Below are 25,727 nucleotides of genomic sequence, written 5' to 3' on the forward strand. Positions count from 1 at the left end.
GTTCTTTTCATGTTTTTATAATTCCTGCAATGTGTAGGTAAAGACTCAGTGTTTTTCCCTTCTTAGTCGGATTCTCCTAAAGAAGAAGGAGATTCATCTCCAGTGTTTTGATGTTTTTTCACTTCTTTTTCCTCAGAAACAACATCCCTATCTTCATGTAAGAAAACATTCTCCTCCGCTGACTGACAATTTTTTAGCAAGAATGCTATTCTTTTTAATTCCTTGTTCCATATATTAGTGGACTCTCTGTGACTACTCATTCTGCAATGGGATCCAGAGAATTAGAGAACAAATTACATAAATATCAATTCTTTACTGGTATAGGTTTCCATCTCTGATGAATTCTCCTTGAAGCTTTCAAATCCTGCTTCCATACTATCAGATTTAATTGAATATTAGGTGTTGCCTGAAACCAATAATAATGCCATTTAACTTATATCCAAAGCTCTGTAGGCTATTTCTTTTTCACTTTCACTCCATTTCATTTTAAGAACATTTTGGCAATTGCACATACTCCTCATCCTGAGATGGTGAATTCCCTAGGTCTCTGCCCAAATCTGGAGTCTCACCTATAATGGTGTATCCAGTTCTGGAGTGTACCTTCAGTTCCTAAATATCTAGGCATCTCTCTTCTCTTAGCCTCATAACGTTGGGTACCAAATGTCATTTTTTTTGTTGTTGTTGCACAGGACATTCAGAAGGAAAGCATCTCCAGATCATAAGTTTAGGCTTACTGCCATCAAGGACGAAGAGTTTCTGTGAGCTGCGTATTGGCGGGCTATGCAAATGCTTATTTTTGATTGTTATATAAATCTGTTTCTTTTTTTAAAGGTTAAGCAATTCTCATATCAAAACACCTTTGATCTATTCAAATATGTTCCCTGAAGATAATCATAAATAGCCACACAAATTTAGGCTTTATTGTGTATTGATTGCAGTACCCAATATTCATGATGCTCCAAATGTGCAGGATAGGCCTGTGACAAAAGTCATGCAATGGATGGGAAACTTTCTCAAAAAAACAACTCTAGTTGTTTGATTTAAAGGCGATCACTGTTTCCTACAATAATTTTTTTAAGGTCTATGTACCTCTAACAAACAACTACTATATTCTAATGTTACTTATTATAATTATAATTCTACATACAGGAAAAAATCACAACTATTTCATTCTGATATTTACACTAGATTCCAGACCCAGTACTATTTTCCTCTATCCCCCCCACCTGATTCCCTCCTGTTCCCACCATCATTCCTGTCAGTCCACCAGGAAAATCTGCTCTATTTCCCCTCCCCAGGGAGATTCTTGTGTCCCCTCTTGAGCCCTCCTTGTTTCTTAGGCTCTCTGAGTCTGTGGATTATAGCATATCATTTTCTTTGCAACTAATATCCATTTATAAGTGAGTACATGCCATGTTTGTCTTTCTTGGTCGGCTTGTCTCATTCAGGATGTTTTTTCTAGTTCCATCCATTTGCCTGAAAATGACTTTTTAAAAATATAAGTGTAATACTCTATTATGTAAATGTACATCTTATTTATCCACTTTTCAATTGAGGGTCACCTAGGTTGGTTCAAGTTTCTGGCTATATAATGAGCAAAGCTCATGGGAACATATTTGAGCAAATGTCCTTAAGGGCTATGGTATGTTATTTGGGTATAGGAGTGGTATAGTGGGACCTGAAGTCAATTGATTCCCAACTTATTTTCTGAGAAACTGTCTTGTTAAGTCCCAAAGAGCCTGTACAAGTTTACAATTGCACCAGAAATGGAGAAGTATTGCCTTTGGTCTGTCATGATCAAGTAAGCTTTATCACATAGATTCAGGGAAGGTTGAACATATGAAAATATGTTAATGTAATCCACCAAACTGAAAGCAAAAACACATGATTATCTTATTAGATACTGAAAGAGTCTTGAACAAAATCCAACACTCCATTCAAGATAAAAGTCTTAGAAAAATCAGGGCTACAAGGGACATATTTAAACATAACAAAGACAAGTGACAACAAACCTTTAGCCAACATCAACTTCAATGGAAGGAAACTCAAGGCAAATCCACAAAAATCAGGAACAAGACAAGGCTGTCCACTCTTTCCATATTTATTTAATATAGCAGTTGGAGTTTTAGCTAGAGCAATAAGACAATGAAAGGAGATAAAGAAGATACAAATTGGAAAGGAAGAAGTCAACATATTACTATTTGTAGATGATATGATAGTGTGCATTAGCAACCCAAAAAATTCTACCAGGGAATTTATACAGCAGATTAAAAATAAATCTTTTTATTTCAGTTTATTTTTGTATTTTTTAATTTATGCTTTTTTCATCATGAGATGATTATTTCATGCTATCAACTCCTTTTGAATGTAAATTATTCTTTTTCCCAGGCCTTTCAGATGTGCTATTAAGTTGTTAGTATAAGATCACTCTAGTTTTTTTGGTGGGCAATTTATCATATGAGCTTGTCTCCTAGAACTGCCTTCATAGTTCCCCATAGTTTTGGATGTGTTATGTTTTCATTGTCATTCAATTCAATAGAGTTATCAGTTTATTTTAGTTTTTCCTCACCCACTCCTCAGTAAAGAGTGAGTTGTTCAGTTTCCATGAGTTTTTTAAGATTTATTTTATTTCAATTATTGATATTCACCTTAACTCCATAGTCGTCAGATAGGGTTCAGGGTGTTATTTTAATTATCTTGTATTTGTTGAGACTTTATTTAAGTTATGAGTATGTGATCAATTTTAGAGTAAGTTATGTGAGATACAGAGAAGACAGTATATTCTTTTGTATTTGAGTATAATGTTCTGTAAATATCTGCTTGATGTATTTGATTAAAGTTGTCATTTAGTGTCACCATTTCTCTTTTATAGTTTTTCTTTGGATAATCTTCCAATTGGCAAGATTAGGATCTTGAAGTCACAAGTATCATTGTGTGAGTGTCAATATGATTTTAGCTATTGTGTTGTTTCTGTTTTGAACTTGGTTGCGTTGTAGTTTGTGTAAAAATATTTAAAATGGCAATTATTTCATTGTGGATTTCCCCTTGATGAATATAAAAAATTAATAGGTAAGGGGACTAATGTTTTGAAAAATAGTTTTAATAGTTTAAAATCTATTTGTCACATTTTTTAATAATTAATTTATTTAATTATTAAAGATTTCTGCCTCTTCCCCGCCACCACCACCCATTCCCTCCCCCTTCCCCAATCAAGTCTTCCTCCCTCCTCAGCCCAAAGAGCAAGCAGGTTTCTCTGCCCTGTGGGAGGTCCAAGGACCACCCACCTCCATCCAGGTCTATTAAGGTGAGCATCCAAACTACCTGGGCTCCCACAAAGCCATTACGTGCAATAGGATCAAGAACCCATTGCCATTGTTCTTCAGTTCTCAGTAGTCCTCATTGTCCATTATGTTCAGCGAGACCAGTTTTGTCCCATGCTTTTTCAGACCCCGGCCAGCTGGCCTTGGTGAGTTCCCGATAGAACATCCCCATTGCCTCAGTGTGTGGGTGCACCCCTCGCGGTCCTGAGTTCCTTGCTCGTGCTCACTCTCCTTCTGCTCCTCCTTTGGATCGTGAGACTTCAGTCCAGTGCTCCAATGTAGGTCTCTGTCTCTGTCTTCTTTCATCGCCTGATGAAGGTTAATATTCAGGAGGATGCTTATATGTTTTTCTTTGGGTTCACCTTCTAATTTAGCTTCTCTAGAATCACGAATTATAGTCTCAATGTCCTTTATTTATGGCTAGAAACCAAATATGAGTGAGTACATCCCATGTTCCTCTTTTTGGGTCTGGCTCACCTCACTCAGGATAGTGTTTTCTATTTCCGTCCATTTGTATGCAAAATTCAAGAAGTCATTGTTTTTTACTGCTGAGTAGTACTCTAATATGTATATATTCCATACTTTCTTCATCCATTCTTCCACTGAAGGACATCTAGGTTGTTTCCAGGTTGTGGCTATTACAAACAATGCTGCTATGAACATAGTTGAGCATATACTTTTGTTGTATGTTTGGGCATCTCTTGGGTATATTCCCAATAGTGGTATTGCTGGGTCGAGAGGTAGGCTGAACCCGACTTTCCTGAGAAACCGCCACACTGCTTTCCAAAGTGGTTGCACAAGTTTGCATTCCCACCAGCAATAGATGAGAGTGCCTCTTTCTCCACAACCTCTCCAGCAGAGGCTATCATTGGTGTTTTTGATTTAGCCATTCTGACAGGTGTAAGATGGTATCTTAATGTTGTCTTGATTTGCATTTCCCTGATTGCTAAGGAAGCTGAGCACGATCTTAAGTGTCTTTTGGCCATTTGAACTTCTTCTGTTGAAAAGTCTCTGTTCAGCTCAGTGCCCCATTTTATACTTGGATTGATTAACCTTTTACGGTCTAATTTCTTCAGTTCTTTATATATTTTGGATATCAGACCTTTGTCAGTTGCGGGGTTGTTGAAGATCTTCTCCCACTCAGTGGGTTGCCTTTCTGTCTTAGTGACAGTGTCCTTTGCTTTACAGAAGCTTCTCAGTCTCAGGAGGTCCCATTTATTCAATGATGTCCTTAGTGTTTGTGCTGCTGGGGTTATACGGAGGAAGTGTTCTCCTGTGCCCATGTGTTGTAGAGTACTTCCCACTTTCTCTTCTATCAGGTTCAGTGTGTTTGGACTGATATTGAGGTCTTTAATCCATTTGGACTTGAGTTTTGTGCATGGTGATAGATATGGATCTATTTTCATTCTTCTACAGATTGACATCCAGTTTTGCCAGCACAATTTGTTGAAGATGCTCTCTTTTTTCCATTGTATACTTTTAGCTCCTTTATCAAAAATCAGGTGTTCATAGGTTTGTGGGCTAAAGTCAGGGTCTTCTATTCTATTCCATTGGTCGACTTCTCTATATTTATGCCAGTACCAAGCTGTTTTCAGTACTGTAGCTCTGTAATAGAGTTTGAAGTCAGGGATGGTAATGCCTCCAGACAATCCTTTATTGTATAAGATTGTTTGGCTATCCTGGGTTTTTTGTTTTTCCATATAAAGTTGATTATTGTCTTCTCCAGATCTGTGAAGAATTTTGATGGGATTTTGATGGGGACTGCGTTGAATCTATAGATTGCTTTTGGTAGAATTGCCATTTTTACTATGTTGATCCTCCCAATCCAAGAGCAAGGGAGATCCTTCCATTTTCTGGTGTCCTCTTCAATTTCTTTCTTCAAAGACTTAAAGTTCTTGTCAAATAGATCTTTCACTTCCTTGGTCAGAGTTACCCCAAGATATTTTATGCTATTTGTGGCTATCGTGAAAGGTGATGCTTCTCTGATTTCCCTCGCTGCTTCCTTATCCTTAGTGTATAGGAAGGCAACTGATTTTTTGGAGTTGATTTTGTAACCTGCCACATTACCAAAAGTGTTTATCAGCTGTAGGAGTTCTTTGGTAGAGTTTTTGTGGTTGCTTATGTATACTATCATATCATCTGCAAATAATGAAAGCTTAACTTCTTCCTTTCCAATATGGATCCCCTTGATCCCCTTATGTTGTCTTATTGCTATTGCTAGAATTTCAAGCACTATATTGAAGAGGTATGGAGAGAGTGGAAATCCTTGTCGTGTTCCTGATTTTAGTGGGATGGCTTTGAGTTTTTCTCCATTTAATTTAATGTTAGCTGTCGGCTTGCTGTAAATAGCTTTTATTATATTTAGGTATGACCCTTGTATCCCTAATCTCTCCAAGACCTTTATCATAAAGAGGTGTTGAATTTTGTCGAATGCTTTTTCAGCATCTAATGAAATGATAATATGTTTTTTTTCTTTCAGTTTATTTATATGGTTGATTACATTGATAGATTTGCATATATTGAACCAGCCCTGCATCTCTGGAATGAAGCCTACTTGATCATAATGGATAACTTTTCTAATGTGTTCTTGGATTTGGTTTGCCAGTATTTTATTGAGAATTTTTGCGTCGATGTTCATGAGTGAGATATACCTGTAATTCTCTTTCTTGGTTGGGTCTTTTTGTGGTTTTGGTATCAGGGTAACTGTAGCTTCATAAAAGGAATTTGGCAATGACTCTTCTGTTTCTATATTGTGAAATACATTAAGAAGTATAGGTATTAGCTCTTCTTGGAAGTTCTGGTAGAAATCTGCATTGAAACCATCTGGTCCTGGGCTTTTTTTGGAAGGGAGATTTTTGATAACTGTTTCTAATTCTTCGCGACTAACAGGTCTATTTAGATCGTTCACCTGGTCTTGGTTTAGGTTTGGTATATGGTACTTATCTAAAAAAGTGTCCATTTCTTTTGCATTTTCCAGTTTTGTGGCATACAGGCTTTTGTAGTAAGATCTAATGATTTTCTGAATTTCCTCTGTGTCTGTGGTTATGTCCTCCTTTTCATTTCTGATCTTATTTATTTGCGTGTTCTCTCTCTGTCGTTTAATTAGTTTGGATAGGGGTTTGTCAATCTTGTTGATTTTCTCCAAGAACCACCTTTTTGTTTCATTGATTCTTTGGACTGTTTTCTGTGTTTCTATTTTGTTGATTTCTGCCCTCAGTTTGATTATTTCCAGTCTTCTACTCCTCCTGGGCGCATCTGCTTCTTTTTTTTCTAGAGGTTTCACGTGTGCTGTTAAGTCCCCAATGTATGCTTTCTCCGTTTTCTTTAAGTGGGCACTTAGTGCTATGAACTTTCCTCTTAGCACTGCTTTCATAATGTCCCATAGGTTTGAGTATGTTGTCTCTTTGTTTTCATTAAATTCAAGGAAGACTTTAATTTCTTCCTTGACCCAGGTGTGGTTCAGTAGTTGACTGTCCAGTTTCCATGAGTTTATCAGCTTTCTGGGGGTAGCATTTTGGTGCCTTCTAACTTTAATCCGTGGTGATCTGATAAGACACAGGTGGACACTGATATTTTTTTGTATCTGTGGAGGTTTCCTTTGTTTCCAAGTATGTGGTCAATTTTCGAGAAGGTTCCATGAGCTGCAGAGAAGAAGGTGTATTCTTTCCTATTTGGGTGGAGTGTTCTATAGATGTCTGTTAAGTCCATTTGATTCATTACCTCCAACAATTCTCTTAATTCTCTATTAGTTTTCTGTCTGATTGACCGGTCCATTGGTGAGAGAGGTGTGTTGAAGTCTCCTACTACTAGTGTGTGTTATTTGATGTCTGCCTTGAGTTTTAGCAGTATTTCTTTTACATAAGTGGGTGCTTTTATATTAGGGGCATAGATATTCAGGATTGAGACTTCATCCTGCTGAATTTTTCCTGTTATGAGTATAAAGTGTCCCTCTCGATCTCTTCTGATTGATTTTAGTTCGAAGTCAGTTTTGTTAGAAATTAGTATGGCCACACCTGCTTTTTTCTTAGGACCATTTGCTTGAAAAACCTTTTCCCAACCCTTTACTCTGAGTAGATGCCTGTCTTTGTGGTTGAGATGAGTTTCTTGCAAACAGCAGACTGTTGGATCCTGTTTTTGTATCCAATCTCTTAGCCTGTGCCTTTTTATTGGTGAATTGAGACCATTAATATTAAGTGATATTAATGACCATTGGTTGTTAACTCCGGTTATTCTTATTGCTTTTGGTAGAAGAGTTTGTGTGTCTCCCTTCTTTGAGTTGTGCTGTTGAAGGGTCGCTAGATGCCTGTGTTATTGTAGGCAGTGTTGGCAATGTTGGATTCCTTGGGCTGTGATTTTCCTTCTATTACTTTCTGTAGGGCTGGATTTGTGGCAACGTATTTTTTAAATTTGTTCTTATCCTGGAATGTCTTGTTTTCTCCATTGATAGTGAACGATAGCTTGGCTGGGTATAGTAGTTTGTGTTTGCATCCATTGTCTCTTAGTTTCTGTAGTTCCTCTATCCAGGACCTTCTGGCTTTCATGGTTTCCATAGAGAAGTCAGGTGTAAGTCTGATCGGTTTCCCTTTATAAGTTACTTGGCCTTTTTCCTTTGCAGCTCTTAATATTTTTTCTTTAATCTGTATATTTTGTGTTTTGATTATTATATGGCGAGGGGACTTTTTTTTTGATCCAGTCTGTTTGGTGTTCTGTATGCTTCTTGAATATTCAAAGGAATATCTTTCTTTATGTTGGGGAAGTTTTCTTCCATAATTTTGTTAAAAATATTTTCTGGACCTTTGAGCTGTGCCTCTTCTCCTTCTTCTATCCCTATTATTCTTAGGTTTGGTCTTTTTATTGTGTCCCATATTTCCTGAATGTTTTGTGATGAGAATTTGTTGGTTTGCTGTTTTCTTTGATCAGTGTGTTTATTTTTTCTATGGTGTCTTCAGAATCTGAGATTCTTTCTTCTATCTCTTGTATTCTATTGATTATGCTTGATTCTGTAGTCTCTGCTTGGTGACCTAGGTTTTCCATATCCAGCTTGTCCTCAGTTTGTGTTTTTTTTCCTTGCTTCCATTTCAGTTTTCAATTCTTGAACTGTTTCCATTACCTGTTTGATCGTTTTTTCTTGCTTTCCCAGGGTATCATTTACGTATTTACTCATTTCTTCAAACTTTTTGTTATACTTCTCATCCATTTCTATGAGGGCGTTTTTTACATGTTGTTTAAGGGACTCTATTGCTTTCAAAAAGTCAGTTTTTTCCTCTTCTCCTGTGTTAGGGTGTTCAAGTCCTTGTGTTGTAAGATCATTGGTTTCTGGTGTTTTCATGTTGTTTTTCAGTGTTGGGTGAATTCTTGCCTTGGCGTCTGCCCATCTCCTCTTACCGATGCTATCTATTGGGTTTGATTTAATTGTAGCTTGGAAATCTTTTCTCAGTGCGGGCTTCACTGTTTCTTGCCGGCACTATCCTGCATCCAGTGCCTCCGCCGCCCGGACTTGCCTGCCTGCCGTTTGCCTCTGCCGCCCGGGACTGCCTGCGCGCCTGTGCTTCCGCCGCCTAGGCTTACCTGCTGGTGCCTCTGCCACCAGGGCCTGCCTGCCGGTGCCTCTGCCGCCCGGTACTGCCTGTGCGCCTGTGCTTCCACCACCTAGGCCTGCCTGCTGGTACCTCCGCCACCTGGGCCTGCCTGCCGGTGCCTCAGCCACCCGGGCCTGCCTGCGCGCTGGGGCTTCCGCCATCTGGGCCTGCCTGCTGGTGCCTCCGCCACCTGGGCCTGCCTGCCGGTGCCTCCGCCACCCGGGCCTGCCTGCATGCCGGTGCCTCTGCCGCCCTGACTTGCCTGCCTGCCGGTGCCTCCGCCGCCTGGGCCTGCCTGCCTCCGCCGCCCGGGACTGCCTGCGCGCCGGTGCTTCCGCTGCCTAGGCCTGCCTGCCGGTGCCTCTGCCACCTGGGCCTGCCTGCCAGTGCCTCCGCGGCCCGGGCCTGCCTCTGCTTTCTTCCTATTTGTCACATTTTCAATTGACTAAACCAACTTGATTCTTAGGACCTTTTGCTTGGAATGTCATCATTTTACCTTAAGTGGACTTTTCTCTTTGATGAAAAGTATATTTCTTGGATGTTTCTAATCTAATCTGATAGTCTGTGTCTTTCTTTTGGAAAACTAAGACAACTTATATTGAGAATTATCAATAACCAGTGTTTGTTAATTCCGATTACTGTGTGTTGTGGTGTGGGGACTCCTTCTGTCCCCACCTAATTTTAAAGTAATGGTCTGAGACTATTTCTCCTTTGTGTTTTATTGGGTATTTTTAGCCACTTAACATTGAAATTTTTATTCTAGGGCCTTCTGTATAACTGTATTTGTAGATAGACACTGCTTAAATTTTGGTTTTATTGTTGAGTGTTTTTTTTTCAAATTTTGTGATTGAAAGTTTTGTTGGTTTAGTAGTCTGGGTTGGCATCTCTAGTTTCCTGCAGTTTGTAGAAAATCTTTCTAGCTTCTTTTGGATTTTAAAGTTTCCATTGTGATGTCAATGATATTCTAATGAATTTGGTTTTACACAATATGTTTTTACATTACAGCTTTTAATGTTCTTTCTTTGCTATATAAATTCAGTGTTTTGATTATTATGTTTCCTGGAAAATTTCTTTCCTGATTCAGTCTGTTTTATGTCTGTATACTTCTTGTACATCCTTCTTTAAATTAGGAAATAAAATAGGAACATCCTTCTTTAAATTAGGAAATATTTCTCCTGTGATAGTGTTAAAATATTTTTCTATGCCTTTATTTCTATTTTTATATATTTGTTCTTTTCATATTGTTCCATATTTCCTGGATGTTTTGTGGATAGTGTTTTATACTGAGACTTCTGTATCTTCTGTCTTATCCTTAATGTCTGAGATTCCTTATTACATTTCATGTACTGGGCTGTAAGACTTACCTCTGAGGTTTTTGTTTGATTTTCTAAATTTACCAGTACTGTTGCACTGTAGAATTGATTCCCCTTAGTTATTCTACTTCTACTTTTGTTTCTTTAATTGTTTTCATCATTCCATTCCACTGGTCATGTTTTCACAGATTTAATTAGTAAGTTTATTCATACCCTTTCTGTGGTCTTAGAGCATATTTTTAGTAGATATTTTGAAGTCTTTTTCTTACACTTTAGCTATATTGAATTTATCTGGGCCTACTCTAGTATTGTTTCTGGGTTCTTGGGAAGAAATAATTTCTTTGCTGTTAATGGCTGTGTTTCTCTGATGGCATTTCGTACTCTGGATTTCCAGATGGTTAAAATTGTGTTTATATCTGTTATTGTGTTTTTAAAAAGTAGGTGTTTCTACCCTTCATTCTACCTTTGCTGTCCTTTCTGGATCTTAGGAATTTTGGTGGCTGTGGATTGCTTCTAAACCCTGGGTGACATGTTCCCTAGTGTTCCTTGCTGAAATATGTTCCTAGGTATTTATAGATGGAGAGAGGAATGGAGATGCCATAGAAGCTGCAAGGTGAAAATGTTCACAGGAAACTGGATGGTGGTGGTACATGCCTTTAATCCCAGTGCTCAGGAAGTAGAGGCAGGGAGATCACTGTGGGTTCAAGGTTAGGCAATTATAACTAACCCATTATTAATGAACTTGTGTGTGAAAACCAGCTAACTCCTCTAATGGAATATCTGTCCAGTCATAGATGGGATTTTTTTTCCTTTAAGAATCATCAAACTCTCTGCATTGAATCAGAAAGCCCTCATTTCTTGTCATCACTGCCAATAAAAGCTATTCATTTTAGTTCAAAGTTTGCCTCACTTGATAACAGATCAGTGCATGGTGTAGAAGGAGGAATAAAAGTGGTAATGCTCCATTTACCACAGGGCTTCTTACCATTTTCTTTCATGGCTACTTCCCACTTGGTAATTTTACTTGACCCGTGTGTGTGTGTGTGTGTGTGTGTATAATGAAGTAAGTACATAAATAAAATGTTGAATGATAATAAATGATAACATTGTTCAAATTTATTGGAAATACATAAAAGTCATCATTGAACAAATAGAAAAGAAAATTTTCATCCTACTGGGACAGATTGTGCTTATGTTCTTCACCTAAAGAATAAAATCTCTGATAGATAGTTGATAATATTTTACTTAAACTATTATATACAATTTCTAGATATCGGACAGTTTGGTTTTATAACTGTTAAAACTAAGCATACCATTTTATATAAATATCTAGTAAAATTGGCAGAAGTGCTTAGGGCCTGTGGTTGTTTGAATGAAAACATTCTTCATAGGATGACGGTATTTGAACCCCTGTTCCTCAGTTGTTGGTAGTATTTAAAGAGTTTAATAGAACCTTAAAATAGAGTCTTGCTAGAGGAAGTATATCACTAGAGTGGGATTTGAATGTCCATGTTCACATCCTAAATTTGTTAATGCCTGCTTGTTTAAAAAGGTGTGAGTTCTCAGCTTTGTACTACTACCACCATGCCTTCTAGAACACCTCAACATGGTGGACTCTTATCTTATCAGGATCTGGAAGCATAAATACATCCTTCCTTCAATGAATTTTATTGGTAATGGTGCTTTGTCACAGTAGAAGAAAATAACTCATGCAGAACCAGTTTGGATATTTTTACAAATTGGTATTATTGTCAGGCCAACTACAATTAACAGTTAATTTTAACTTAATTTATATATAAATATGCTATTTTCTCCTCATTCCTTCATCTCACCTTCCTATGTTGGCACCTCATCCCCCAAATTCAAACTTACATCTTTAACAATTGTTGTCACATGTACACCTAAACAAACATACATGCAACCTGTTGTGTTCATTCAGTATTGCCTGCATATGTAATTTTCTCTGGCTGACTGGCTCTAATTGGTGTGTTCATCCATTGAGAAGACTAATTCTATCTCTCTTACAAATTGTTTATTGCTATAATTCTTCACGGATGTATGTGGCTCAATAATATCGCCCTCTGTGTTGGGATATCAATTGTGGTAGAATTGATATTCTAATTTTATGAAACTTTAGTCACCATCAATCAGCAATATTAAAATATCAAACATTCTAACACAATGCAGTTAAATTATGTATTCATTTGGCACATATGTGCCTAGAAATATGGTAGGAAAACACAAGAATATTTGCTTGGCTTAGTTAAAATTATTTATTGGAAGAAACTATATGTGTGTGTGTATGCAGTGAAATGTATAGCATCCAATTTTCTCAAATATGAGCAGAAGTATTATGGAAGCATCTGTTGATCTCTGAAGTTAGACAACCATACTTTGTGTAATGTGCACATGATATGGCTTTTTATTCATAGCTTTAATGAGGTTCTCACTGAAAGAAAGATTTCAAGTTTGTTGCAAGTTTGATTATTACACAATAAAAAGATATTATTGTTCCCAATTTCTCCTGTTATCCACTTTAAGCTAAATGACCCCAAATATGAAGGTGAACCAATATTTAAGACACTGAGCTTTGGGAACATTGCACTGCCTGAAATTGAGCTTACAGACAACAGTACATTAACATCACTGTAAATCTATATCACATTTGTTGACTTGGATTATTTCATAATAAGATTTGTTATTTGGAATGAACAAAATTGTGACTTTCCTAGTTGTCTCATGAGATATTTTGTTTGACAGTATGTACCTAAAAAGAGTAAATATGTCTAAATTTTTATTTTCAGGAAGCACTGAAGGAAACAAAGCACTACTTTATATTCAATAGGTTCAGTAAAAACATGCAGACATATGTTGAATATCCAAGCCATCAATAATATTATCTCAATAAAAGGAAGACAGTATATAATCTCTAGAAACAGGAAGAATTACTTTAAAGAAGATCTAATTTGATTGTCTCCATAATATGGGGCATGAAAAGTTCAGATGTTTAATGTGTCATTTTCTAATGTATTTTTTATTTATTTTCCACAGGAGAAATAAAAAGTCCTACCAATACAATTCCAAAATCTTTAATGTCTGGCCTGTCCATTGTTATTCTGATGTACTTACTGACTAATATATCATACTTAACAGTTCTGACACCCCAAGAAATCATTTCTTCAGGTATGAAGATGTAGAAGTAAATAAGATAGATGCCTCACTGTTCTCATAGTTAAAGATGGCAAGTTTTATATAATATATGTATACATACATACATATATATATGCTTATGTACAAAATGATATAAAATGGTATGTTTATATTTTGGGCTTTTTAATGAATCTAAGGAAAATATAATGACCTGAGCTTAAATTATAAGATAAACAATCACATGTTAACAAGTAGATTATAAATACAGAAGGCCATATACCAATAAGAACTAAAATAAAGGAAAAAGTAAAAAAGATGGATAAAACATTGTATATCATAAAACATGAAGTAGAGAGATGAAATCTGCCTGCATGCCATCATGTGTTCTGCCATGAAAATAATGGAATAAGCCTCCTAATTATAATGCAGACCCAATTAAATGCTTTTCTTTTAAAAAAAAACGAAAAAGAAAAAAAGAGTAGGAAAAGAGGACAAAGAAAATGAAGACAAGACAGCGGAGCAAGCAGAAGAAGAACACAAAGCATAGATACTATTCTCAGATGCTTCATCCTTCAATATACACTTTTATCTTTACAATGAAAGAGGCTTTTCAAAATAGGTACCATATCCTTACTTTGTTAGATGTAAAACCCAGTGACAAGATTTTCATTAGGCTATTATTTGTATCCATCATAGATTGTTCAAAATGTCAGTCACAACCAGTTCTCAGCCACACTTTGCATATTATAACACTCTCCTTCTCTAAGATATTACTAGTAATATCTTAGAGCAATTTTTGAGGAGCAATTTTTATGATAGGTTCATATATATATATGATGGATATATATCCATTACAGTATCACTGGGAATAAGTGTGGCTCCGCCACCACTCATTCATTATTGTCTGGACTTGCTGTCAAAAACGTGATTTTTTTTGTGGAGATAAATATTTATTCTGATTGGAACTAGAACTTCAACATTCTCTTCATACACATGAAAATGGGAAAATTTCTATTCCAGGCATAGGCAGCAGCACTGATTTTAAACAGCATGATCAAAAGAAAGGGCATACACAGTCTTTCTTTAGGGTATTTTCAGTCTTATACGAATAGTCACAAAATGACACAGTATCGGCAATATTTGGCAATGTCAAAGGGGGCATTGTACAGGAGTGTTTCTAAGTGTATCTGCAATGTAGGGACATTGAGGGGAGGATATGTGGGAAATGTCACAGCTCACAAACTTTACAATGTATTCTACACAATAGTAGCTAAGTTTTAGGCCACTTTTGCTGAGAGGTATATATCATGCAGTGCAGGGCTTCACAGCTAGTACTGTCTTATTATCTGGCAAAAAGGTTGTGTATTGTTAATACATGAGATAGACATATTAAGAATCAGGAGAGCACGAACTATTATTCCAGGCACTGAACAGCCTTGTGGCTCTCAAATATACACATCTAATTCTGGACAAAACCAGCCACAAAGAACAACAGATTTAAGCAGTAAGAGACCCCTTCTCTTAGAATGAATTGACAAATTCTATTACATAATGTATGGATACAGGAACAATTACAGAATGCTGTTCTATTGTCTTTCAAGCAAAAAATTACTTTGACTTTTTGAATTTTCATTTAATTTTTCAGATTCTATTGCTATCACATGGATGAACAGAGTTTTCCCTTCGACACAATGGGTTATTTCTTTGGGGATCTCAGTTTCACTGATGAACACCATTTCTTGTGGAATACTTTCAGCATCAAGAGTATTTTACTGTGCAAGTCAGGATGGAAAATTACCTCTCATATACTCAATGCTTAATGGACATCATTCTCCAGTTGTAGCAGTCTTCATGATTATCATTTTGTCTTCTATTTCAATAATAATTTCAAATGTAATTTACTTAGTGAAATATGTGGGGCTAGGAGCATGGTGTATAAATTTTATGAATATGATAGGGTTGCTTAAAATAAGGTACCAGAAGCCTGATCTGCCAAGACCTTATAAGGTAAGTCAATATGCAAATAATGATGAATATATAGTTTGTTTGTTGTTAAACCTTTCTCAATAGCTGTGAGTTTCTTCTAACCACTCTATGAAGCAATAACTCTTTTCTTTTTACCAAGCATTTGTGATATTGGCCATTTGAGGCTTCATTTTTTCATTGTGTGAAAGGTGAAAACTGATATATGTGCAGGGAAACAGATGGCATCATTATCTCCCAGGGAGCAAACAATAATACTAAGGAGAAAATTACAGTTTCCATGCTCAAATGAGCTGCCTCACTTCATAATTTTACATAGTAGAAGTAGCTTCCTCTTTTTTGCTTATTTCCTTAGTAGACATTTTATTTAATTTAAGATTTTAAGGAAGGACTTATGTTGTAGGGTTTTCATTTAAATTGTCTTGGTAATGTGTAAATCACACAGTGATATAACATGAATCCATAGATGTTCCATTATCTTTGCCTTCCTTTTCAATAGTCCTATGAATGTCCTAAAGAATTAAGCTGTATAATTGTTGCTGAAATAATAGAAAATGATGAAAACAATTCTGAATTTTGGACAGTGACTATAATAAACACATTAGCATCATTAGTAAATTACACATTCACAAATTTTTCCCTAGGCATTCTAATTCATTCAGTGTCTACTGGACCACAGAAATGTACACTAATATTTTTCATTTTAGGATCCGAATATATAGTGAAAACTAACTGTATTTTGAGAAATATCAGTCTATATCACATTCCAAATTCTATTTTGAAATTGCTTCTTCAAATGTATCCCAAGTAAGCCAAGTGAATGATCCCTTTAATACATTGTGGATCTCTGCTATATTTCAGACAATCATATATATAATTCAGAGAAATTGAGGTTAATATATTTTGAGACTCTTACTATATTGAGGAAGTATAAAAATATATACACTTCAGTAAAATTAATGAAGAAATTTCATTTTGAGCACATTCTAGTGAATATGATTTTCATATAAACTTCATAAGAATCATAACAGATATCATCTTGAAAAATGAAAAATTGGATGAACCTGTGAGATACCTGAACAATGTCTTTCAGATTCCTGTTTATTGATTTTTATTATCTTTCCTGAGCATTAGTTACATTAAATGGCAAGTAGGTGTATTTCAGAAGTATGACTGTTCATACTGAAAACATTATCAATCTAAAAGTGTGAAGTCACTGAAGTGCTGGTTATTTATGTATCACAGTGTAAAGACTCAGCAACAACAGACCTTAAATAAATCAATATCCAGACCTATATTTAAGGCATACTTGGTGTCAGATACTATGAAATGGACAAACACTCCTATTGAAGAAAACACTGAGTCTTCTGTATAATGGTATATTGTTTAAAACTGAAAAGCAACCAAACCAATTTTTGTTTCAAGGTAAATGACAGCTAACCAAGATTGCTACATCCACCGAAACTATATTGTAAAACTAATATGGAAATAATGACAGTTAAAAACAAGTATGTAGATGTTATAATACTCATGGCCATCAAATCATCTGTGCAGAATGTACTTAAATGAATACTGTATATCAAGAATGAAGAAAGAAAATATCATGAAACCACCACCCAGAATAAACTTCATGAGAGGAAGAGATGATTAATGGAGAAGTAGAAACGGATACATTGTTGCTAACATTTTTAACAAGTAACTCTCACAAATAGAGGAGAAAGAAGAAAGCACAATAATCTACACATCAGCATCAGGAAATTAATCAAAATTATAAGACTTTTATACCATTTTCAATAATAAAATTAATTGCAAATAAACTCACATCACCAATAGAATGACAAAGACTACTGAATAGATGAGAATTAATAATTAACTGCTGGACATCATTAAGAAACAGGCCTCATTAGCAAAACTGACCATGAACTGATAAACAAAGAAAGCAAGACAATTTGTTTAAGAAAAGAGAAGCTGAAAACCACTAGAAAAAATAGTAAGTAAAATACTACATACAAATAAGATGAACAATTCACCAGGAATATAAACAAGAAATGCCTGCTAAATGATTGGAATTCCCAATTTCATTTTAAAATTGCTAAACAGTAATGGACATAAAATATCAGATAAGTCCTGGTGCAATGACAGTAAGTGAATTCCATACAGCACTCTGATCTTTATGTAGTTCATTCAAACCAAAAATAAATTTAAAAAATTCAGAGATAAACTATACTATACATCAAATAGATTTTAAGGGTATCTTCAAAATATTCATTAATTGTAAATTTCTCTTAAAAGTCCATAAATTTATGTAACAAAATCCCTACAATAATGATTTGTCTCTGATCAGATCATAGTAGAAAATACTAGAAAGTAGTAGCAAGAGGAACTGTACATTTATGCGGAGTATGGGAGTGACTCCTAAAACTAAGTGCCTTTTGAGAAAAAACTAATAAAGTAGAAAAATTTTAAAATATATACATGTACATAAACAACCTCAATAAAGCTTCCAATTAATAAGGGAGTTTGAGCCCAAACCTGAAATCTGTTGTCTCCAAATGAAGCTTCCAGGACTAGGTACGGGTTACATCTAAAAGAGTTGTTCGCCAAAAGGGCCACACTGAAGCTCCCAACCAACCGAAGCTATTATCAAGGATATATTTTGCTCTAAACCAACTGAAAGGAAGGCCCTATTAAAGAAAATCCCCACACAATTCATTAAACATAGAGATGAGCTAACGCCTAATTAGAACGAAGTAGTGTTATTGGTACTGGAAGAAACAGTTTGAAGGAGCTATTGAAATCAACCAACCTTTAAAAGCTGGCACCAATGCTTCTCAAACAATTCCATAAACAAAATGGAAGGAATGCTAATAAATCATTCTACAAAGCCAGCAGTACACTAATATCAAAACTACATAAAACCCCAACAAAAACAAACTATAGAACAATTTTTCTGGTGAATATATGTGCAACAAATTTTAACAAAATACTTCCAATCTGAGGTTAAGAGGGCAGAAGGGGGATCAAACACAACAGGAAACTTTGGCTTAATTAAAGGAATGAAAGGATAATTGAACATAATTAAATCGGTAATTGCAATATTACACATAACTAGACTTAAGGTCAGAAATCACATTTCTTTGTTAAAATATGTATTAGTACATATGCACATATCAGACACAAGCACAGACGTGAGATCACAAAAAATGATGATGCCTAAAAGGCAGAGACTTATGAGAACAAAAAAGAAAGTCAAACATATATCAGGAAGCATAAGTGGAAACAATTTTGTGGAAGGAAAGAGATAAACAAGAAAGAAAAGGAAATATATATATATATATATATATATATATATATATATATATAGAGAGAGAGAGAGAGAGAGATTCATTTTACCTATAAACACATCACTATACTATGCCAACTAAAATTATTATAAAGAAACAAAAAAGAAAAAGGACGGGAAGAGTTCGGCTCATTATAACTATATAAGTAGTTTCCTAATGCAGTAAAAGATCATTGTAATGATTATTAAGTAGAATAATACTGCTGTTTTTGTTTATGGCAAATGGTGTCTATACTGTTTGAAAATAAAGCACTGGCTTTTCTGAATGATGACTCAGTTAATAGAATAGATATTAATGGATACTACAGGTAAATAAGTAAGTTAAAAGTGACATTTTGTGGTAAGGAATATCTAATTTACTATTAGCTAATGCCAGGACTGCCTACTCTAAAACTTTTGAAGATGTGTATGCACTCACTTTCTTTGGGTTCTATAGCATATTTAATGTTATTTTGTCATAAGAACTTGCCATGACATCACAAATCTTAATTTTCTTTTTTTCTTTCAGGTATGGCTGCCATTCATATTTGGATCTATAGTTTTATCAGTTTTTCTAATTTTCACACCAATGATTCAGTCTCCTAATATTGAGCATGTCTATCAGGTTGTCTTTCTTTTCTGTGGCCTTCTGTGTTACTGGCTTCAAACTCACCTTAAAAGATATGATGTTTGTTTTGATAAAATCACTTGTTATTGGCAATTAGTTTTCAATGTTTCACCATCTGAAAACCAAGATAAATTAATTAATTTCTAAAATCCTTACTAAAGGAGAAATATATTTGAGACGATGCATAGTATAATTTTTAAGATATGAGTACAATTTTATTGCAATTTTGCTCTTTATATGTGAATACCATTAAACATAATTCTTGCTTATATTATGTCTACCCTAAAAATTTGTTGAACAGTTTCACTTTCACTTCTTAAATGTCATCATGCAGTAAATAATGAATAGAAATGAGATTAAATTTTCCAAATAAACAATAGCTAAAAGAATATGAAAATTTCATTTCTCATTAAGGGAGATATTATGTGTCTAAGGCATTTAAGCATCTTGGCAAATGTATTTTGCCTCACAGCAAATCATAGCATTTTTAGGTAGAATTATTTTATAACACATTTAGCATATTTTCACTAACAGGGAAAGTTTGTGTAATGTGTTGTGTACACACAAGAATCAGTGTACTCTACCCAAAGAGTCACAGTCAGTGATTCCTCACTGGCTGCTCTCTCCATACATTGACAGACTTCAACAGTGGTAAAAGAGAACACACAACCTTTACAGCTGAAAATATGCCCTTATTTACTCTTCAGAAAATGTTACCAATTCTTAATATCTAATGTTTTGCTAAGTATGTTAGCAAGTAATGCTTTAATACAATATTTGAGGTATTTGTGTATGCATATTTGGGGTATGATATGGCAACATACCACACTGAATGAGATGAAATAGTATCTTGTCAATATATTAGAAGGAAAGTAAACTGGATTTCTGTCCTGTGAAAATATATTTAATGTATAACGTAACCTATCAATGAATTAACATATAAGATATATGAGAAAGAAATGTAAATTTCTCTGTTTTGATCAGCACACACACACACACACACACACATACAGACTTGATAATCACTGTAATTGATTTCTTAACCAAAACATTTTAAAATGTTTCAAAGGGAAATTTTAACCACTTTGATTTTATCACATTAAATATAATTATTATTCATCAGATTAGAATATTCTTTCCACAAATTAAGGTAAATTTAAAATTTTAAAAATATATATTCCACAATTGTTTTGTATTTTCTTTTTAATTTCAATATTTTGAGATTCATTGTGATATCTACATGCATATTTCTTCAGACTTTTCTTACTGTCCCCACCATAGTCTCACCTCTCTAGTTCTCACCTTTCTGCAAAGCAGTTCTCACTTCCGATTTCATGATAGTTACACAATTACCCACCCATTCTTCTCTCACCTTACTCATATCAGACCTCTTCAACCATTCTCATAGTTTTCTTTATTCTTTGATGTCCAATACATACAAAATCACAAATATATATATATATATATATATATATATATATATATATATATATATTCAATCAAGGCTGTACATATGATAGAAAATGGGATGTTTGTCTGTCTTGTTCTGCTTTATGCTACTTAAAACATCATTGCCCAGTTTCATAAATTTTACCCATATTGTCATTATTTGAGTCTTCCTTATAACTGAATAAAATTCTGATATATCCACCATGTTTTCTTTATCTACTTATATTTTTTGGATTCTCAGACTAATTCCATGTTTGACCTATTATGAGGGTAGTAACATACATGTATGTGCAAGTGTATATGTAGTATGCTTGCTTAGATCCTTTGGGTCTACAACAAAGAGTTATAAAGATGGAAGCTACAGTACTTCTAGATGTAAAAGTTCCTAGAATGGTCATATGAGTTTACAGTCATATCAGCCCTGTATTTTTTTCTTTTGTCACCTATATCAGTACCAGAACTTATTGTGGCTTTTTTTTTTCCATGAAGATGAGTTCTTGCTATTTTGACATACAATTCCCGATAAGTTGGAAAGCATCATGCTTCCTTGATGGCTAGCCATAGAAAGGCAGATGGTGGTGAGTGCCACACGAGTGCTGAAAACAGAATCTGTATCTTTTAGTAGAGAAACCATTCACCTAATGACTGACACATCTCTACAGCCGCTCCTACTGTTTTAAGATTATTTTTTCAATTATATGCATGTATACGGGTATACGCACATGAGTGAAAGCCAGAAACATCAGGTCCCCGAAAGTAGTAGTTGTAGTTGGATACAAGTTGCTTGACAGAGATGATGCAACCTTAAATCCAGACCCCTGGAAGAGCAAATAGTGTACTTTACTCCCGGGCTATCTTTACCCTGAGAGTTTATTTAAAGCCAGAAATTAGACAAAGCATGGAAAATTTTGGCCCATTATTTCTTTAAGTGTTTTACTCTCTGATTTCTTTATTTTCTTCTGGTTCTTGCAATTCCATGTGTTGGATTGCTTCGGTTCTATTCAAGTCTATAATGCTATATTCTAGGTTCACCTTTTATTTAATTTTTGTGCTTTTCTGTGCTTTTATAAAAATTAATTTTAAACAAAAAACCAATACAAAAAAAATCAAGAACCAAGAAGACAATATAAAGCCACACACCACTAAAACCCAAAATATAACAACATAAAAGCATACACAAATATGATAATCAAAACTACTCCTGAAGACGAGGCCTGTCCAGGGGTGGCTGACACATCAAGTTGCACAATTTGAGAAAATTTTCCCTCTCCTAGCAGATATGTAACAGTTACATTGTTAACCTTTACATTAGTAGTTATGTTTTCATTCACTCCCTTTTTTAAATATATAAAAATAATAAGAAAAGAAAACAAAAACTATGTCATTGAAGCTGAACAATATGGCATGTCACAACCAACTCTAAGTACATTTATAACTCCAGTTCTAGGAATTTCACCAATCCTCTTTTGGCCTCTGAATGTAACTGTCATGGAAGTATGCATATGGTACAAATGCATATATCAGAAAAATGTGTATACTTATGAAAGAATAAATAAATAAAAATAAAATCAAGCGACTAAGAGTATCAACTTTTTCTGTATTACATCTGTTGAGAGCCATAGGCTATGTATAGTCTAAAAGACTTCTTGTATACTCATGAGATAATGGAATCAAGAGAGTAGTGACTTGATATTATTGTGAGATTTGAAACATCCAATAAATCTGGGATTGTTTGAAAGAAACAAATCTAAGAATAATAGAAATAGAAGACGGAGAAGAAGCACAGCTTACAGGTCCAGAAAATATTTTGAACAAAATCGATGAAGAAAAATTTCCTAACCTAAAAACAGAGATGCCCGTAAAGGAAGGACCAGACTAGCAAATAGATTGGAATATATAAGGAAGTCCCTTAGGAACATAATAATCAAAACAGTAAACATATAATGTAAAGAAATAATATTTAAAGCTACTAATAGAAAAGAGCAAGTAACATATAAATGCTAACATTTTAGAATTTTACCTGACTTCTCAATGGAGAGTCTAAAATACAAAATATTTTGGAGAGATGTACTGAATATTCTTAGAGACTACACATGCCAGGGACTATTATACCTAGCAAACTCTTCAATCACTATAGACGGAGAAAATGAATTATTCCATGATAAAACCAAAGTTAAACAATACTTATCTGCAAATAGAGACTGACACCCAGTCCTAGAAGTCAGACTCCCACCTAAGACCATTGACCACAAATATGAAAAAAATGAGAAAAAATAATACAATCAAAATCAAACAAGGGAAAACACAGTTATATGCACACATACAACTTCATCACAACCAACATCACCACCACCAACAATAACAACAAAGCAACCAACAACAATTGGTTAAAGATATTTCTCATTATTAGTGATATCAATTCCCAGATAAAATGTAAAAGACCAGCAGAATGAAAAAGAAAACAGGATCCACCCCTTTGTTTCACCAAAAAAAAAAACAAAACAAAAAAAAACTCAACAACAAAGGTAAATATTAAATCAGAGGTAAAAGTTCAGGAAAAAAGCATAACACTCAAATGCACTTAAAAATCAAACCAATGTATCCATTTTAATATCTAAAATATATTTCAAACAAAAACAAATCAAAAGAGATAGGGATGGAAACTGTATACTGATCAAAGAAAAATCCACTAGTATTACAATTTAATTTTTAATATTTAAGCCCCAAATATAAGGTCCCCAAAGTTTACACAAGAAATATTATTAAAGCTAAAATTACATACTGATCCTCACACACTGATAGTGGGAGATTCAATACTCCACTCTCACCAATGGACAGGACATCCAGAGAAAACTTAACCAGACAAATTTTTGTCTTTATAAAGCATATGTACCTAATAAAATATTTCATGCAAACATAAAAGGAAGATGCCTTCTATTCTGCACCTCATGGAATTTTATCCAAAATTGAACACATACTTGGACACCAAGCAAAACTCAAAATATATAAGAAAAATAAAAAATAACTGCACCCTGACAGACCATCATGGATTAAAGTTATGTATCAACAGCAACAAAAGCAACAGAAAACTCCAACTCAAGGAAACTGCACACCACTCTTTAAATCAAAATGAGTCAAACAAAATTAAAGAAATGAATTAGAGACTTTCTTAAATTGAATGAAAATAAATACACAGTGTACCCAGTGTTCTGGGACATAATAAAAGAAGTTCTAAGGGGTAAATTCATACCACTAAGTGCCTAAATAAAAGAAAAAACATGGAAAGATATCCTAGTAGCAACTTAACAGCACACCTGAATGTAATAGAACGTAAAGGAGCAATCACACCCAAGAAGAGTAGACAGCAAGAAATAATCACACTCAGTGCAAAAATCAATAAAATAGAAAAATAGCATTGCAAATAATCACTGAAATAACACAGAATAAAATAAAAATTTGATTTATGAAAAAATTCAGCAAGACAGAAACACCTTATCCAAACTAAGAGAGCAAGAGAGAATATCCTAATAAACAAAATCATAAATGAAAAGGGAAACAGAACAACAGACAGTGAGGAATTCCAAATAATCATGGGGACATACTTTTAAAACCCTGTATTCAACTTCATTAGAAAATGTAAAAGTATGAAATAATCTTCTTAATAGGTATTACTTGCAAAATTAAATCAAGATCAGATAAAAATTTAAAGAGAGCTTTAGTCTATTTAAACTTTAAATTCTTAAACTTAGTGAAGTAGAAGTCATTAAAACTCCCAACCAAAAAATCCCAGGACAAGATGATTTTATTACAGAATTCTAACAGACATTCAAGGAAGTGTTAACATTTATGATCTTCAAATTATTCCACAAATAGAAACAAAAGAGATATTCATCAATTCATTTTTGTGGCCACAGTTACCACGACATCAAACCAGACAAATCCTCAACAAACAAAGAGAATTATAGACCAATTTCCTTATGAATATATAATTAATAAAATTATTACAGACCAAATCCAAGCATGCATCCAAACGATCGTCCATGACTTTTAAGTTTATTTTTACCCAGAGATGCAGGGATAGTAGAGTTATGAAAATAAATTAATTTAATCTCCTGAGTGAGATAACCCATACCCAAAAAGATGAATATGGTATGTACTCACTCATTAGTGGACTCTAGCCATAAACAAAGGACATTAAGCCTAGAGAAGACAATTAACAAGGTGAACCCAAAGAAAAACATTTATAGATCTTCTTGGAAATTGGAAGTAAACAAGATTCTCAGGCAAAAGTTGGGAGTATGAGGGTGAGTGTAGGGGTGGGGGTGGGCTTGGGGGAAGGGGAGAGAGGGAGAGAGAAGGGAGAAGGGAAAGACTGGAAAGAGCTAGCGGGAGTGAGAGGGTGGAGGTGGAGGAAGGGAGGATATAGGATCAGGGAAAAAGTTATCTACATTAAGAGAGCCATTTTAGAGTTGGCAACAGACTTGGCTCTAGAGGGGATCCCAGGTGTCCATGGGGATGTCCCCAGCTAGGTCCTTGGGCTGCAGAGTAGAGGGTGCCTGAATTGGCCTTGTCTCACTAACACACTGATGATTATCTCAAATATCACCATAGAATTTTCATCCGGCCATGAATGGAGATAGAGACAAAGTCCCTCATCAGAGCAACAGATTGAGCTCCCAAGGTCCAGTTCAAGAGCAGAAAGAGGGAGAAGATGAGCAAGGAAGTCTGGACCACCACGGGTTGGTCTACCCACTGAGACAGTGTGCCTGTTCTAATGGGAGCTCACCAAATCCAGCCTGACTGGGACTGAATGAGCATGTGACCAAACGGACTCTGAATGTAGCTGAAATGGGGGACTGATTGAGAAGCCATTGATAAAGAACCTTCATTTGGCGATGGATGGAGATAGAGACAGAGACCCACATTGGAGCAATGGACTGAGCTCCCAAGGCCCAGATGAAGAGCAGGAGGAAGAACATGAGA

The 25,727-nt window shown here is 35.0% G+C and overlaps 1 protein-coding gene across 1 annotated transcript in view; it reads left to right on the forward strand.

The window, feature by feature from the left end:
- Positions 1 to 19,442, forward strand: part of LOC130887795 (solute carrier family 7 member 13-like) — a 40,576-nt gene extending 21,134 nt beyond the window's left edge. Inside the window, exons 2-4 of the mRNA XM_057790392.1 lie at positions 13,264 to 13,395; positions 15,008 to 15,369; positions 19,197 to 19,442. Of these exons, the coding sequence (XP_057646375.1) occupies positions 13,264 to 13,395; positions 15,008 to 15,369; positions 19,197 to 19,442 (740 nt within the window). The remainder of the gene's footprint in view (positions 1 to 13,263; positions 13,396 to 15,007; positions 15,370 to 19,196) is intronic.
- The last annotated feature ends 6,285 nt before the right edge of the window (positions 19,443 to 25,727 follow it).

Source organism: Chionomys nivalis, chromosome 16, assembly GCF_950005125.1.
Source record: "Chionomys nivalis chromosome 16, mChiNiv1.1, whole genome shotgun sequence".
Classification (NCBI taxonomy): Eukaryota; Metazoa; Chordata; class Mammalia; order Rodentia; family Cricetidae; genus Chionomys; species Chionomys nivalis.